The following is a 14008-nucleotide window of genomic DNA, read 5'->3' as shown; positions in this document are numbered from 1 at the left end:
ACATGAGACAAGTTCATCTGTTTACACCTGGCATAAGAACGTGTCTCTACAACTGCTTGGATCTCACTTCCCCTGCTCTATATGCAAATAAACGTGCATCATATTTGTTTGCGTATACAAAAGCATTATCAGCTCAGCGTAATCTTGGACATTTTTCTGATGCAGGTTTGAGCACATTGACCAAATATCCTCTCAAAGTTACATAAAAATGATTATTCATCACCTATAGATGCTTTATTTGTTTTGCCTGTATGGGTGATATATGTATCATATTTCTTTAGCAAACATTTGCGTTGAAGGTGAATCCTGCATCCTCAGGGACAGGGGGTGCAGTGTAGCCTGGTTTTGCCTCGTAGTTTGGGTTTGGCAACTCGCTGTCGAAGCACGTCCACCGCGCCTGTCCTCTGTCCTTACAGCACAAATACGCGTTGGTCATGGTGGAAAATTCTTCCTCACAGAACTGGGACAGGCTTTGTTTCCACTGTAAGAAAAAGATGCATAATGTCACAAAGCTGCATTTCACCTCTCTGTGAAAAGCACATTTTATCCTTTTTGTTCCCTCGGTTACATTTATTACATTGTATATGGGTGCATTAGACTGAAAACTTTACAGGAAAGGTTTTATTGTCAATTGTATTTTAATCTGCCTTTCTACTGATGCTTTAAGAACTGAAGCCCCGAGGTCTTTGTCACCATTTATCTGTCTTTATGAATATTCACATGGAACGGGCCATACATTCAATCTGTTTTTGAATTACGTCTTAATTTAATCTTGTTTTTTTCGGCAGTTTACCAGCTTTTATTACGTAGGTCAGACAGGAAATGGGGTGAGAGAGAGGGGGGGAGACATGCAGCAAAGGGCCGCAGGTCGGAGTCAAACCCGCGGCTGCTGCCTCAAGGTCCTTCAGCCTCTTTACATGGGGCAGCTGCTCTAACCACTGTGCTAATGGCCGCCCCTATACTGTTAAAATTGAATTTAATGCATTAGTTTATGTTAATGTCCCTACAGATAAACTTAATGCCAACAGATAACATTTACATTTATAGCAGTATTCGTCATAGACGGTTGAAATATTTAATGAAATTCTAATTGTCATATGCAGGATAGGCTACTTCCTGCTTTACCCTAAAACGGATGTAGCTAACAGTCCTCACCTTAAATATTAACTTTATCAATTCATGAATTGTAATATAATTCCTCAGGCAGAGACTCACGGCTTGTTGGGCACAGCAGAGGATGTGTTCTGGTGTGCTCTGGCCACTGCAGCACACACTGTACCAAGACTCGAGACGGTTGATGGCGTTCCCACGACGGCGGAAGTGACTGACCCTGGAGTTCGGGAAGAAGCTTGGCGGGTATCTAGGACGACCCTGACCTTGTTGGCAGACGGCAGCGAGGTTTAGAGCAGTGGGACAGGCAGGTGGGAAAGGTACGTCGGGCTCAACGAGAGGTTTTCCTCTTCCTGCTGGTTTTTCTTGGGTCTCTAAAAACATAAAGACACAGAAGTTAACATCATTGCAGTTTTAAGATTACCTAAATTAAATACGAATGCTCAAATAATCTAGAAGAAATCACCTCCCACATCTGCACCATGAAGAGTCAACAGTGCAATTATCCAAAATCCTGCGAGGCCTCCAGTCGAAGTCATAGCTGTATGTTCGTCTTGCAGGAGCTTCAGTTGCTGAAAGATATTGTGACTGTATCTGCAGCCAGCTTATATGGGCGAGGGGAGTGAGTCTGTGGGTGTGAAATGCTTGGAAGTGAGGGTGGAAGGGGTGAGGGGAAGTGGTGTGTGTCTGTGTGCGGGGGGGGTTAACATGATGTTGGGATCTGTCAAGATAGAAACAAAATGAATTTGAACTTTGGTGGTATTTACTGATGCCTGCAACCCGCAAAACAACTTGATCTCCCAAATTGCAGGGAAATAAAGAATCCAAGGCCATGATGACACATGCACTATGAGCCTTTTTACTGCAGACTTTTTGAACTGATCCTCCCCACGTCCCAGTGCCGGTGCAGAATTTTCTTTGCAGTCATACAGACTTTGTTGCCTTTGTCCATTATTTGACAAAGGCAATAAAAAAAGAGAATGCTCTCAAATTTATAATGTAAACACACTACAACTAAAATCTTGAAGACTGAGGGAAAAGTGACACACGAGCACTGACCTTGCAGACTAATATAGAACTTTTATTGTTTATCTTTGTGCCACTCTTGAAATTTTAAAGTCCCCTGGATTCAACAGCTCTCTGACGATGCCCCAACTATGGCTGATTCTCTCCAATATTTTTACTCATCTTGATGAGCAATTATCGCACTTCTTGCTTGCTTGTCTCCGCCTAGATATAATGTAGTTAGTGAAGAGTCTCAAGCTGCCGCAAGTACGCATGTGAGTAAGGCACAAGCAGCAGAGAGCGGGGCAATGCCAGATGTAAAATTTCTCAATGAGGGAGAAAGAGAAGATGTGCTTCCAGCTCCATCTTTGAGTTTTTTATTTTCTATGTTGGAAATCCATGTTAAACAAAATATTAACCATAGCATTAAATACTTTCACACGTGTCTGGAGTGGAACTTTAAATAATTAAAAAAAACAGATAGCACTACAGAGGTAATACCGTGCTTGGGTCATTTTATATTTATGCATAATGACGGACAAATCCGCTAACACATTTGAGCATAAAGCCTTCATCGGAACTAAATCGAGCACATAACTTTGCTCCAAAGCTACTAAAACTAAAACCACCTGAACTGTAAGAGAGATATCCAAATGTCGTCCCCGAAAAAGGATGATTGGACACTTTTCATTCTGGAAACACATTTATTTTTATCTTGCGCTTGTTTGGCAAGTAAGCGATGCTTTGCTGGCACAGACTGGCATGTTTATGAGAACAATTCTGTCTTTCCCAAAACCCAACAGACCTTACGGTTAACCCCCCCCCCCCCTCAACAACTGTTTTCAAAAACATCTTAGTACACTTTCTGTTATCAAAAGATGGTTAACACTCGCCAAAAAAATGCTAAGCATCTCATCTCATGTCTTTATCTACAAAGTGTGTTTTGACTTGTGAGAGAAATGAAGGACACACTCCCTGAAAATCAGTGAATCACTTCAACCACTTTTCACTCCCTAAACACGATTATTCCTGCCGTCTGAATTGTGCTGTTAAAGAAGTGCCAATTGATTGAATCACTTTTTTACGGTTAGTATTTCTTCTCTTTGTTTAAAATGTAATAACAATTTATTTCGACAACATGATTAAGTGTCAGTATTTGATCGGTTTCTGTTTCATGTGCACTGTTATCACCAATGCAATCTGCAGCTGTCAAATGGTGACTCATTGGATTTATATCCTTTCTCATCGACAGGTCCAAAGTCCTTGGAAAATTTGCAGGTAATGGACTCAACAAAGAGCACACCCACATAAAATGTATAATGTTACACTAACTAAATATGTGCAGGAGGCCTACATACAGTATGATAAAAAAGAAAACCCCATTTCAATCACACACTGTCAGTGCAATATATCGAGAAAAAAAGAAGAATATGCTTTTTGTAACCTTGTCTGATCAGCATTTTAATAACATACTTTAAATTACAATATTATTGGGTTGTATGCTCAGACCAATAGACTCACTGTTACTGCGTACACCACTGCATATGCAGCGCTATTATTCATCAACATCACTGCATACACAACACTGTCTGCCCATGACTTTACAGCCCAAGTTTGCTTATACTTTGTCTTTAACTGAGACAAGCTGCTGTCAATCGAACGGACCCCAGCTATTGAAACTATTTAAAATACATTTCAAAATGAGTCTATGAATATTCTCATTTGTCGAGATCAAGACCAGGCTGGGACTGGTCAGATGCGTACATGAACTGATGAAGCCTCTTGGATGAGAGGTGAAACGTCTTCCTAGACAAATAACCAAGTCCAGTTGCTTTTGACTGAAATTGCTTTGTGGATACATTTTAAAATACATTGATGTTATTTTTGACTGCAAAAAGCGATGACTAAATTGATGCACTTTAGGTGAAAATGGAAGGGAGATACAGCAGCTCGATGCAATAGTTGGATAAGAAAATCACAGTCACACACAATAAGAGACAGACATTAAACAAATGTTTTTTTGATTACAAAGTAAAATGCATATCATTATTATTTTTGAGTAGTTGATATTTATTTCCAAGCAAAATATCAGTCAAGCTGTTTTATTACAGATGTTTGAAAAGACAAAACATATTTTCCAAAATGAAGACGATTGACACGTATCAAGGAATGGGATATACGTGGGTATGGGATGCCCTATATACATCAAAAATCCTTTCATGAATCAGTGATGCCGTCAGTCTGGTTACTGTCGAAAGTTACAAACCACTGTAAAAGAAAAACGAAAAACAATTTGTCAAACTGTGCAGGTGACATTTCTGATAATGAAGCCAAATAAACAGTTATATCATCTGCATACAATATAGACCAATATGATGAAATAATGATAATGACATCATTAAGCATCTGATTTGTATAAAATGTATTTCCTATTTATGCTTTTCATGTGCTAGTAACAGTCATTTGAAGGAAATTTATGTGACTTACCATTGGGGGAAATCAGGAGCTGTCCACTGTCCAATGTTCAGCGATGCAAAGGAAACACTCGGCCCGCGCAGAGATACCAGGAGCCTCTCTCTCAGATCTTGTACTGTTTTGTCAGTAGGCCTGATCGTCCCACATGCCCCACATACCACGTCAGCGACTTTGTCACTGGCACTAATGGCGAGTTCATTAGTTGAACTAAAGGACACCTGAATGGTGGAAGTGCTGTTAATTTTCACCGTGTTGTCAGAAACCACCACTTTTACGTTGTTCTGTGAGAAAGTGGTTTGAGTCATCGCTCTTCCGTTTATCTGTGAACACACAGTGAACACTTTATAGTGACACGTTAATTATTTTAGGGTAAAATTAATATCCAATCATTCTCCAGACACGTACCCAGACGTCATGTTTGTAGTCGACTGTGATCATCACGTCATTGAAGAACACGTACACGGCTAAAATCGTGTTGACACCAGGAGTGCACGTCTCCAACTTCACCACCACCCTGAACCAGTCGGATGTCAGAGAGATGTCGCAGCTCTGGATAACCTCATAGGCTCCTGGCGCTGTTATGGTACCACTTTCACCATTAAATGCAGTGAGGGTCCCATTGGCATCCAAAAAGCAGTGCTGAATGTGGCAGGCCATCACGCCCTTCTTGACCATGCAGCTCTCGTTGGGGTCACATGTCATGTTTTGGGACACAACCACTCCAGAGGCGTGGCAGGTGTGAATTCTGTGACAGTTATCCGTTATGATGGACTCTCCAACCTGCAAATGACACCGGCTTAGGTTCATGCTAAAAGGGGCCATATTATACTTTATTTTTCCTAGTTTAAAGAGTGTAATGTAGTTGGGGGCAGGGGTGTAGTGCCATTTTTTTTACTGTAGTGCATCTATGACGTGGTTAAGTGGCTCTTTTTGAACGTTATGTTGCTGTTTCTGTGGTGGCAAGTTTACAGTATATAACTGACCACTAGTTTAAATGTTAGATGGACTTTAGGAATAGATTCGGTAGTCAGCCAAACATGTAGTTGAGTATTGTTAGGTGGCACCATGTGTGTAGTAGGTTGTAGCCTTTTAAGCAGGGCATGTTACACCCTTTTTAAAATACTATTTCCAGGAGGTCCAAACGCTTCATCGAACAAAACAAACAACATTGGCTGAACTTGTGAACTTTTTACGATCACTTCTTTCTTCATTGAGACACCTTATCATGGATAGGATCGCGGTAAAATGACAATCTATCGTTTTTTTAAAACTCAGATCTGTTCAAACAACGGGGAACAAAGCACCACAGCATTATAGAAATACAAGGTTGAAAGGGTGTTACTTCACAAGTTAAAGATAGAGGACAGCGCTGAATAAATGCAGTAGTAGTGTACTTTGTGTGTTGAATTATTTAATTTGATAAATTTTGCTGAGCAAATGAAGCCACCAAACATTCATAGATTGAGAAAAAAATGTAATTCACTGCTGTACTGTTAAAAGGCAACTGTTGGTGCCATAGGTAGGTGGAACGTTTTATTGCATGAGTTGAGTCAAGGATGTAAGTGTTATTAAGTTGTGTGTTGCTGTTGGGCAGTCCACAATCTTCGTAACAATCTTTTGTTAGAAGCCACAATGTTTTATCAATAGACTCAATAAATTCTGGGTTTGTTATTAATGGAGTCTCAAAACCGCAGCTTTACTTTATCAGATCTACCTGTAAGACATTAATAATGCAATATCGTCTCACCTTGTACGTTTGGCCATTGTGATAGCAGCTGCACTGGTCTGAGAGCACACAGCCGGTTCCATTGTAGTAATAGTCTTTATCACAGGCACAGCCCTCTACACAAGTTGTGGTGCATGTGAGGGTTTCACGAAGACCAGGACACGGAGAGGTACAAGGCAGTACGCAGGTTTCATAGTGACTGCCAGCACTGCATGTGAAAGCTGTAATCAGATAACAAGAGTTAGGAGTTGTTGGCTTTTATTATTAATTTAAATGTGTTGAACAGATGTGGAGTTAGAGATATTACAGTGTATAATAATTAATACAAATGTGCAGACTCACGGCAGAAAGAAGCACTTCTCCAGTTCTCAATCTTCGCACCAAAGTTTTGGCAGTCCAACATATATGCTGCAATACTGTGACACAGCATGCTTTGTTCATTTTTGGCCATACAAACATCAAAGACGCAATCTCTGAAGTAGGAGGCGGGATCAATTACATTGTGGCATGCAGCAAATGGACCATTGGGATTGGTGATGACAGCGCACTTCGCCTCCAATGCAGCCTTTTTAGAATCGTCACATTTGGGGCACTGGTCACCACTGCAGCCGTCTTCACAGACCGCTCCGGGCACGGGCACTTTCCACGCTGCTCCAAAGGCCTGGGGGTGCTTGGTCACATTTCCATCTGGCAGCTGGAAGTCATCTGCTTTGTCATTGTTAAAATTGCCGCACAGACCACAGGTTCTGCCTCTGTAGTTTCCAGGGACAGTGACAGTGACGTGGTAGACCAGATCATACGTGACCCTCAGACCAAAGTCCGTAATAATCACGTCATTTCCCCCCTCTTGATAAACCTTCACTTTACCATTGTGGAGGTTTTGTGGAAGGCGATGTAGGATCCCATTTATCTGCAGAAAGAAACAGAAACAATCTGCATTAACATATGATCACCTTTGATGTAAATATGGGGGATTTGTTAGCAAACTTATGACTCTTTTTTAAGTCTCTACCAACGATATCTGGCACTTTAGCTGCTAATTGCTCCACTTTGTTGACCAGCAAGCCTAATTTTCTGTCTGTTGTTCGGTGCTGAGCATTTTATTGGAGCTTTTTATTTGCTGAAAGAGCTGAAAGAGTGAATCAAAACAGTAAAGTTGTGGACCTGACAGCTAAACAATGAGCTACAAAGCTCATTAAGCTGAGAGGAGCTGCAGATTCAGGAGATCATTCTCTGTAGGTTCATCACTTTGAGCAACTCCTTTCACATTGTAACATTGTTGGTGACACTGATACATTGTTATTGTAAAAATGCTTTAAATAATGGCAATATTAGTGACATACCCAAACCATTCCAATTTCATTATTTCGAAGGATCAGGACAGTTTCGTAAACTTCCACTGCTACAAGTTTGGTCACTGACACCTTGGGATTGTCAGACAAACCGTACCACTTCTCATTCTCCACCGCCACTGTGAACTCTGTGAGCTGCGTGCCATTAAGGTGGCAACTTTCAGCTGCGGTGTAGGTACAGGTGCCTTGGAAGTCATAGGTGGCGTTGTCAAAGGTGTTGTAATGTGGATCTCCAGAGATGGAGCAAACTCCTTTACTCAAAGGCTGACATGAGCGCACGTAATTCTTCGTCTCACACTTCTCAAATTGACCGCAGGAAGACTGCTTACACTGCACCTGATACAACAGATGGTTATTGTTGAAAATGTTAAAATGCGTCCCCACTGCTCCACAGATAATTCCTCTAAAATCTCTGTTCTCATCGTCCTTACTGTGCCGTTACAGGTGCATTCCTTCTGGCAAAGGGCATCGGGGTAGAAGACCTCTCCATGCTGGTAGTATTTGCCCTCATGTGTGCAGCCACACTGGTCGGCAGGCACACATTCATCTCCACTCAGCAGGAAACCCTCATCACAGACGCATCCTTCCATGCACTGAGCTCCACAATCTTTCTGACATGACCTGAGACAGCTGCTGCAGAGCTCGTACTGGCTATTTGAAGGACACTGGGCATCTAGGAAGAAGGCAGGATGAGAACTGTTTTAGCTGATTCATGATTCAAGAAAAATATGACCAACTTAATGGATAGTAGATGTCCTTACCACAGAACTGAGCTGTCCTCCAGGAGTACACTGTGGCACCTTTCAGCTGACAGGCGGCTGTGTAAGCAGTCAACGTCTTGCACTGCATGTTCCCGTTGCCCTGGTAAAGACAGACATCATACACGCAGTCACTGAGGAAACCCGCAGGGTCAACCTTGGCGTGGCAATCACGGAATGGGCCTGCAGGGTCGTTGATGAGGCCGCAGTAACTGTTGGTGTTGTATGTTTCTTTCTGAGTGGTGTTACATCCGGGGCAGGGGCCGCTGCATCCGTCTACGCAGCCGGGGATCGTTGAGACTTTCCAGCTTTGACCGAGCTCCTCAGAAGCTGCAGCTTGTTTCCCATTTTTCATCCGCATGTCGTCTTTGGGGTTGAGGTTGTAATTGCCACAAAGACCTTCCATTGCGCCCATGTAGGTGCTGGGAACGGTTACGAATGCTACACTGTTCCAGTCGTAGTACACCTTCACTCCGGAGACTGTCTCAATTACAGCAAACAAGCCGTTTTTGTAAAGGTTGACTTTATTGCTGTTCAGCGTCATAGGGAGGTTTGAGAGCTCACCATTGACCTTAAAAACAGAATAATGAAATGGAAAAGGGTTCATGAAGTAATTTGCACATTAAATCATAACTATGTAGACTTAGTACATGTATGTAGAGCTGCAACAATTGGCCCATTATTATACCGATACTATGTTAAAGGCCCTGATAACAGATAACTGATTATATCTTTGGGTTTTGAACCACTGGTTGAACAAAGGTATTCAAATGTATCACATTGGGCTTGGATGGATATATTTAATCATTTTCTGGTGTTTTATAAACCGATCAAATAACAGCTAAAATAATCTCCCAAGTAATTGAAAACAACAAAAACATCTTTCTACGTTGCAGCCCTACAAGTATCATGTTTTTTTGGAAAATATTGTTACCACAACAGCGCCAGGGTAGTCTTTGCTGATGACGATGGTATAGCCATAAAGTTTGACATCCACCACCTTGACAACAGACCCAATCTTCTTATCTTGACCATTATTCTGCAACACAACACTAAAATGTTCCAGGCCGGTTTGATTGGATGAGACACCAGCCATCTGATACGCACAAGTGCCCTGGAAGTTGTAGTGCTCTCCATCAAAGGTCACAAAATGTGGGTCACCAGATACCATACACGTGGCGTAGTTGACAGGATAGCAACCTCTCAGCCCCTCCACCACTTGGCACTGCTTCCCGGTGGGACAACTAGTCCGATTGGAAGACAAACTTCCACCAGCAGAGCAGGTGTAGCGTGTGGTGCAGCTCTCATCACCCCAGAAGGACGCTCCGGCTTCCACATAGTAGCCCTCGTACATGCAGCCGCACTGAGCCTCTGGGACACACTTGGTGCCACTGAGCAGGAAGCCGTCATCACAGACACAAGTCTCCACACAGGTGGTGTTGCATTTTGGGGGAGTGTTTGGGTTTGAACATGTAGCAGGACAGCCACTCCCACAGAACTCATAGTGGCTGTTTTCTTGGCACCTGGGGGTAGCTGTGTGGACAAAAGAGGAGACAGATCCTCAGTTTAAGACTGACTACCCACCTCTACTGTTGGGTAGTTTAATCTATAACAGAGCAGCATATTTTATAGACTCTCTGTATCTTTTGAATGGAAACATAACAAACAACTATAACAATATTTCCTTCTGAAAAAAGTAGAAAGCGACATGAGAAGAAAATACTCAAGTAAAGTATCAAGTGCAGAACATGAGTAAATGTTTTAAGTTACACAAACAACTCTCTAAACTTTGGATTACTCACGGCATTGAGTCGGAGTACGCCAGTTGGGACCTTTGGCCCCAGACCTGTGACAGATGTCAGCGTAGCCTTGGAGAGTGTTGCAAAGATACGTGTTCACAACTTCACCCCGACAGAGGTCAAGCATGCAGTTGCTTTTAAAGATGCTGGAGTCAATTTCGGGTTGACAACCTAGAAGTTCTACAAAATTTAGAATAAGGGCGCTACAGAAGATTTGTTTCTCTAATTTCTGAACTACAGAGAGAGGGCAGTTTTCACACTGGGCTCCACATCCATCTTGGCAACGGGCCTCGGAGCCGGGAACCCTCCAGCTCTCTCCCATCGCTGCCACGCTGCTGGCCACTGAGCCGCTGGGAGTCGTGAGATCATCTTCTTTTTTGTTGTTGAAGTTGCCACACAGGCCACACACGCTGCCGGCAAAACTGCCCGGCACCGTGACGGAAAGGTACTCGTTCCAGTCGTACTGCATTATCAGGCCAAAGTCTGTCTCCATGACGACATAAAGACCTCTCTGGGAAAGCTTCACCTGGCCGTTGTTCAAGGTGATCGGTAGATTCCATTGTTGATAGTTCACCTGAAAATAAATCAAATTTCACTTGCACAGCACATGTTACACAACATTTTAGACCACATGGACGATTATTGTGGGGCCTCAGACTGTCAGAGGGAATACGTTTTGTGGCAGACTGAGGTTGTATCCCCCTATAACCTTTGTTAGGAAAGAAGAAACTACTCCATATTCATCAAAGTTATTGGGCATGATCTTAAGTGTTAACAAAATAAATCACTTGATAGTAGGACAGAGACTGTGCATTACAGAGAGGGGATACATTTTGTGGCAGAAAGAAAATGCTGTCAGTCAGAACAAAGAGTTTAAAAAGGCTTTAATCTTCCTACAAAACAGCGTGTGTATTGAGTTTTAAAAGAGTGAAATGTAAACTTCTCCCAGGTTGCTAAAACTCCCAAATAGCTACAAAATCCAAAGAACATGCCCTCTACTTCACTTAAATGAAAACAAATATTCTCTAGCCTGTACATCCTGCATCACTTAAAGTCAAAACATGTTCTATCATTAAAATAAAGATCACAGTGTTCACTATTCACACAATGGCAACACAAATAAGAAACTCTTTAAAGCTATTGACTGACTCACCCGGACGATACCAAACTCAAAGCGAACTATTTGGATGTTGATCCCGTAAACGTTGACAGTGACCGTCTCCACCGTTGGGACCTGTACGCGGCCCTCGTTCATGTTCTTGGTCTCTACCTCAAAGGCTGGGAGGGTCTTTTCAACATGGCAGTTCTTCACCAAGGTGTAGGTGCAGTTGCCCATAAAGGTGTAATGATAGTCATCGAAGGTGTAGTGCAGAGTGCCCATGACCCAGCAGGTGCCTGACTGTGGGGTTAAAGTGGTGGGTCCCCCACTGCAAAATCCTGGAAAGAAATTTAAATGTGTTTATAAGTAAATCAGTAGGCTAAGCACCCATAAAACATCAATGCGAATGTCAGTATGAGCATACTTCTGTAATAATGACCACAATGAACCATTTAATCATACACATTTATGGAACATCATAGGGCGGCACAGTGGTGTGGTGGTTAGCACTGTCGCCTCACAGCAAGAGGGTTTCTGGGGCCCCTCTGTGTGGAGTTTGAATGTTCTCCCCGTGTCTGCGTGGGTTTTCTCGTGTTATGTTAATTGATAACTCTTAATTGCCCGTAGATGTAAATGTGAATGTGGATGGTTGTCTGTCTCTGTTTGTCTCTATGTGTCCTGTGATAGACTGGCGTCGTGTCCAGGGTGTACCCCGCCTTACGCCTGATGTCAGCTGGGATCAGCTCCAGCCCCCCGTGACCCCGATAGGGACAAGTGGTTGAAGATGGAGGGATGGATGAATGAAACATCATCATATTTTTAAGAATAACAAACAAATGTATTATTGAGTTGTTTGGATAATGTCTCTCATATTGACCTAGCTGATAATTTGTATTTATTCATTCCAAGCTGGTTTCTCTAACTTCTTACAAACTCACAAACATCTCAGTGAAACACTTTGTCATCACTGATTTATGAGATGGATTATTATTATTTTAAAAGTTGTACTTGATAACTTACCACTCAGCAGAATAGCCGAAAAGATTACAACAAACAACCCCATGTTTGTCAGATGAGAGGCCCTAAAAGAGCAAATGGAGAGTTTAGCAAAATGTACATAGTCCAGAAAAGTATACAACTTTTTAACTTTTGGTCTTGAAGCTGTTTACTATCGTGTTTTTTCCATATACTGTAAATTCATGTCATCTTGCATTTACATACAGCTAAACATATAAATGCCCAAACCTCAATTTTGTCTCTTATAGCTTGTTATAAACACTAGAATGCGTTAAAACAAAACGTTTTATTACAAAAAAAGAAAAGAAAAACGTTTCCACATCAGCATCTAAAAACAAAATCAAGAACAGAAAAAGACAAATGTTGCAGAAACATTTTACAAAACCAGCTAAAACAGAATTAATAGTGTGTTCAATATGTCAGATATCTAAATCATTCTCACCTGAGCTGGTCAGCAGGCATTCAGGGGTTCAGGTGCAGGATTTGAGGATGCTTAAATACTTTCTGTCCTCCACTAATGGACCAATCAGCTTCCCAGAAGTGAGCAAATACAAAATCACACGACACATTTCATGTAAAGTCTTTGTGTTGATGTGAATATGAATTGAATCATGTTAACTATATGTTTCCAGGTCACAAAGGACTTCATTACATTGGGAACAAACATAAGAAAATGGAATATAACAAGGAAAAGATGGTTAAAATGGCAAAAAAACAGAAAGACTACTGTGATTATTATCAATTTGAAATGTCTCTCTGTGGGACCTTTGTTATATGTGATTTGTCGGCTGGCTTTGTGCCCATCGATTTGGCTTTATACTGTTACTGTAAAACATCCAACAAGTGTGATTTATTTGTTGACACTGTGGTCACCACCTAAAAGAAGAATAAGGGGTGGGTGTGAGTTGTTTAAATGCATAAATGTCAATGCTATCGTGACTCCTTTAACAAAGGATCAAGTAGAGCTCTTTTCTGCTGTCCTTGACTTATTGTACCACTGCTATGTTTAGTGTAAGGTAAAGAGATAAAAGATTTTATCTGATCATTTTATTTAATCAGCAGGAACACAATGCAAAAGGTAAAAGCATGTTTGTTTGCACATGTATAAAGCAATTGTTATAAATTCATGCACAACACACAGATTTGCCAGTGATTTGTTTCGTTAAGAACAACCGCCTGTCAGGTAAGGTTAATGTCACTAAATGTAGGCGAATTTTCTTAACCCATGGAGCTTGTTTTCATGTTTATTTCTGCTGTAAAGTTGGACATTTTAACATGTGGCTGTATCAGACTGTATCTGACTGTGACCGTTCTCAGATGATTGAACCATAAATATGTGTCCTATGGCTCTAGTCTACCTCCATGTTGACTTAGTAGGCCCTTATCATCTATTATAATGGTATGCTGGTTCACCTAAATTGCTTAATCGCAAAACTGTATGATGATGTAGTATTCTGCTACTTTCTTTAGTATTTTAATCCAAACCACTGTCTTTCCCTAAACCTAACCACGTAACATCCATTTTGTTTAAATTCATAACACGACTCCCAGACCGTTAAAAAGTGACGCCAAGGGGTCCTAACAGCAATCGTTACCATGTGAACAGATGATAACACACTCCTGAACCTACTAGGTGTAGCAGACACCCTCTAACCCGTATGTACGAG

The 14008-nt window shown here is 41.6% G+C and overlaps 1 protein-coding gene across 1 annotated transcript; it reads right to left on the bottom strand.

The window, feature by feature from the left end:
* Positions 1 to 4332: 4332 nt before the first annotated feature.
* Positions 4333 to 12803, bottom strand: LOC310955381 (IgGFc-binding protein-like; the record flags this gene model as incomplete). Its single annotated transcript, XM_083925199.1, has 13 exons — positions 4333 to 4383; positions 4749 to 4910; positions 4996 to 5370; positions 6338 to 6537; positions 6659 to 7226; positions 7660 to 8004; positions 8100 to 8341; positions 8430 to 8997; positions 9361 to 9959; positions 10229 to 10799; positions 11379 to 11662; positions 12345 to 12406; positions 12784 to 12803. The coding sequence occupies 13 exons, from the start codon at positions 12801 to 12803 to the stop codon at positions 4333 to 4335; spliced, it is 4047 nt and encodes a 1348-aa protein (XP_083781325.1).
* Between the last annotated feature and the right edge of the window lie 1205 nt (positions 12804 to 14008).

Source organism: Echiichthys vipera, assembly GCF_963691815.1.
Source record: "Echiichthys vipera genome assembly, chromosome: 13".
NCBI lineage: Eukaryota > Metazoa > Chordata > Actinopteri > Perciformes > Trachinidae > Echiichthys > Echiichthys vipera.
Note: the sequence above shows the minus strand (reverse complement) of the source record. Positions and strands in the feature narration are given on the sequence as shown.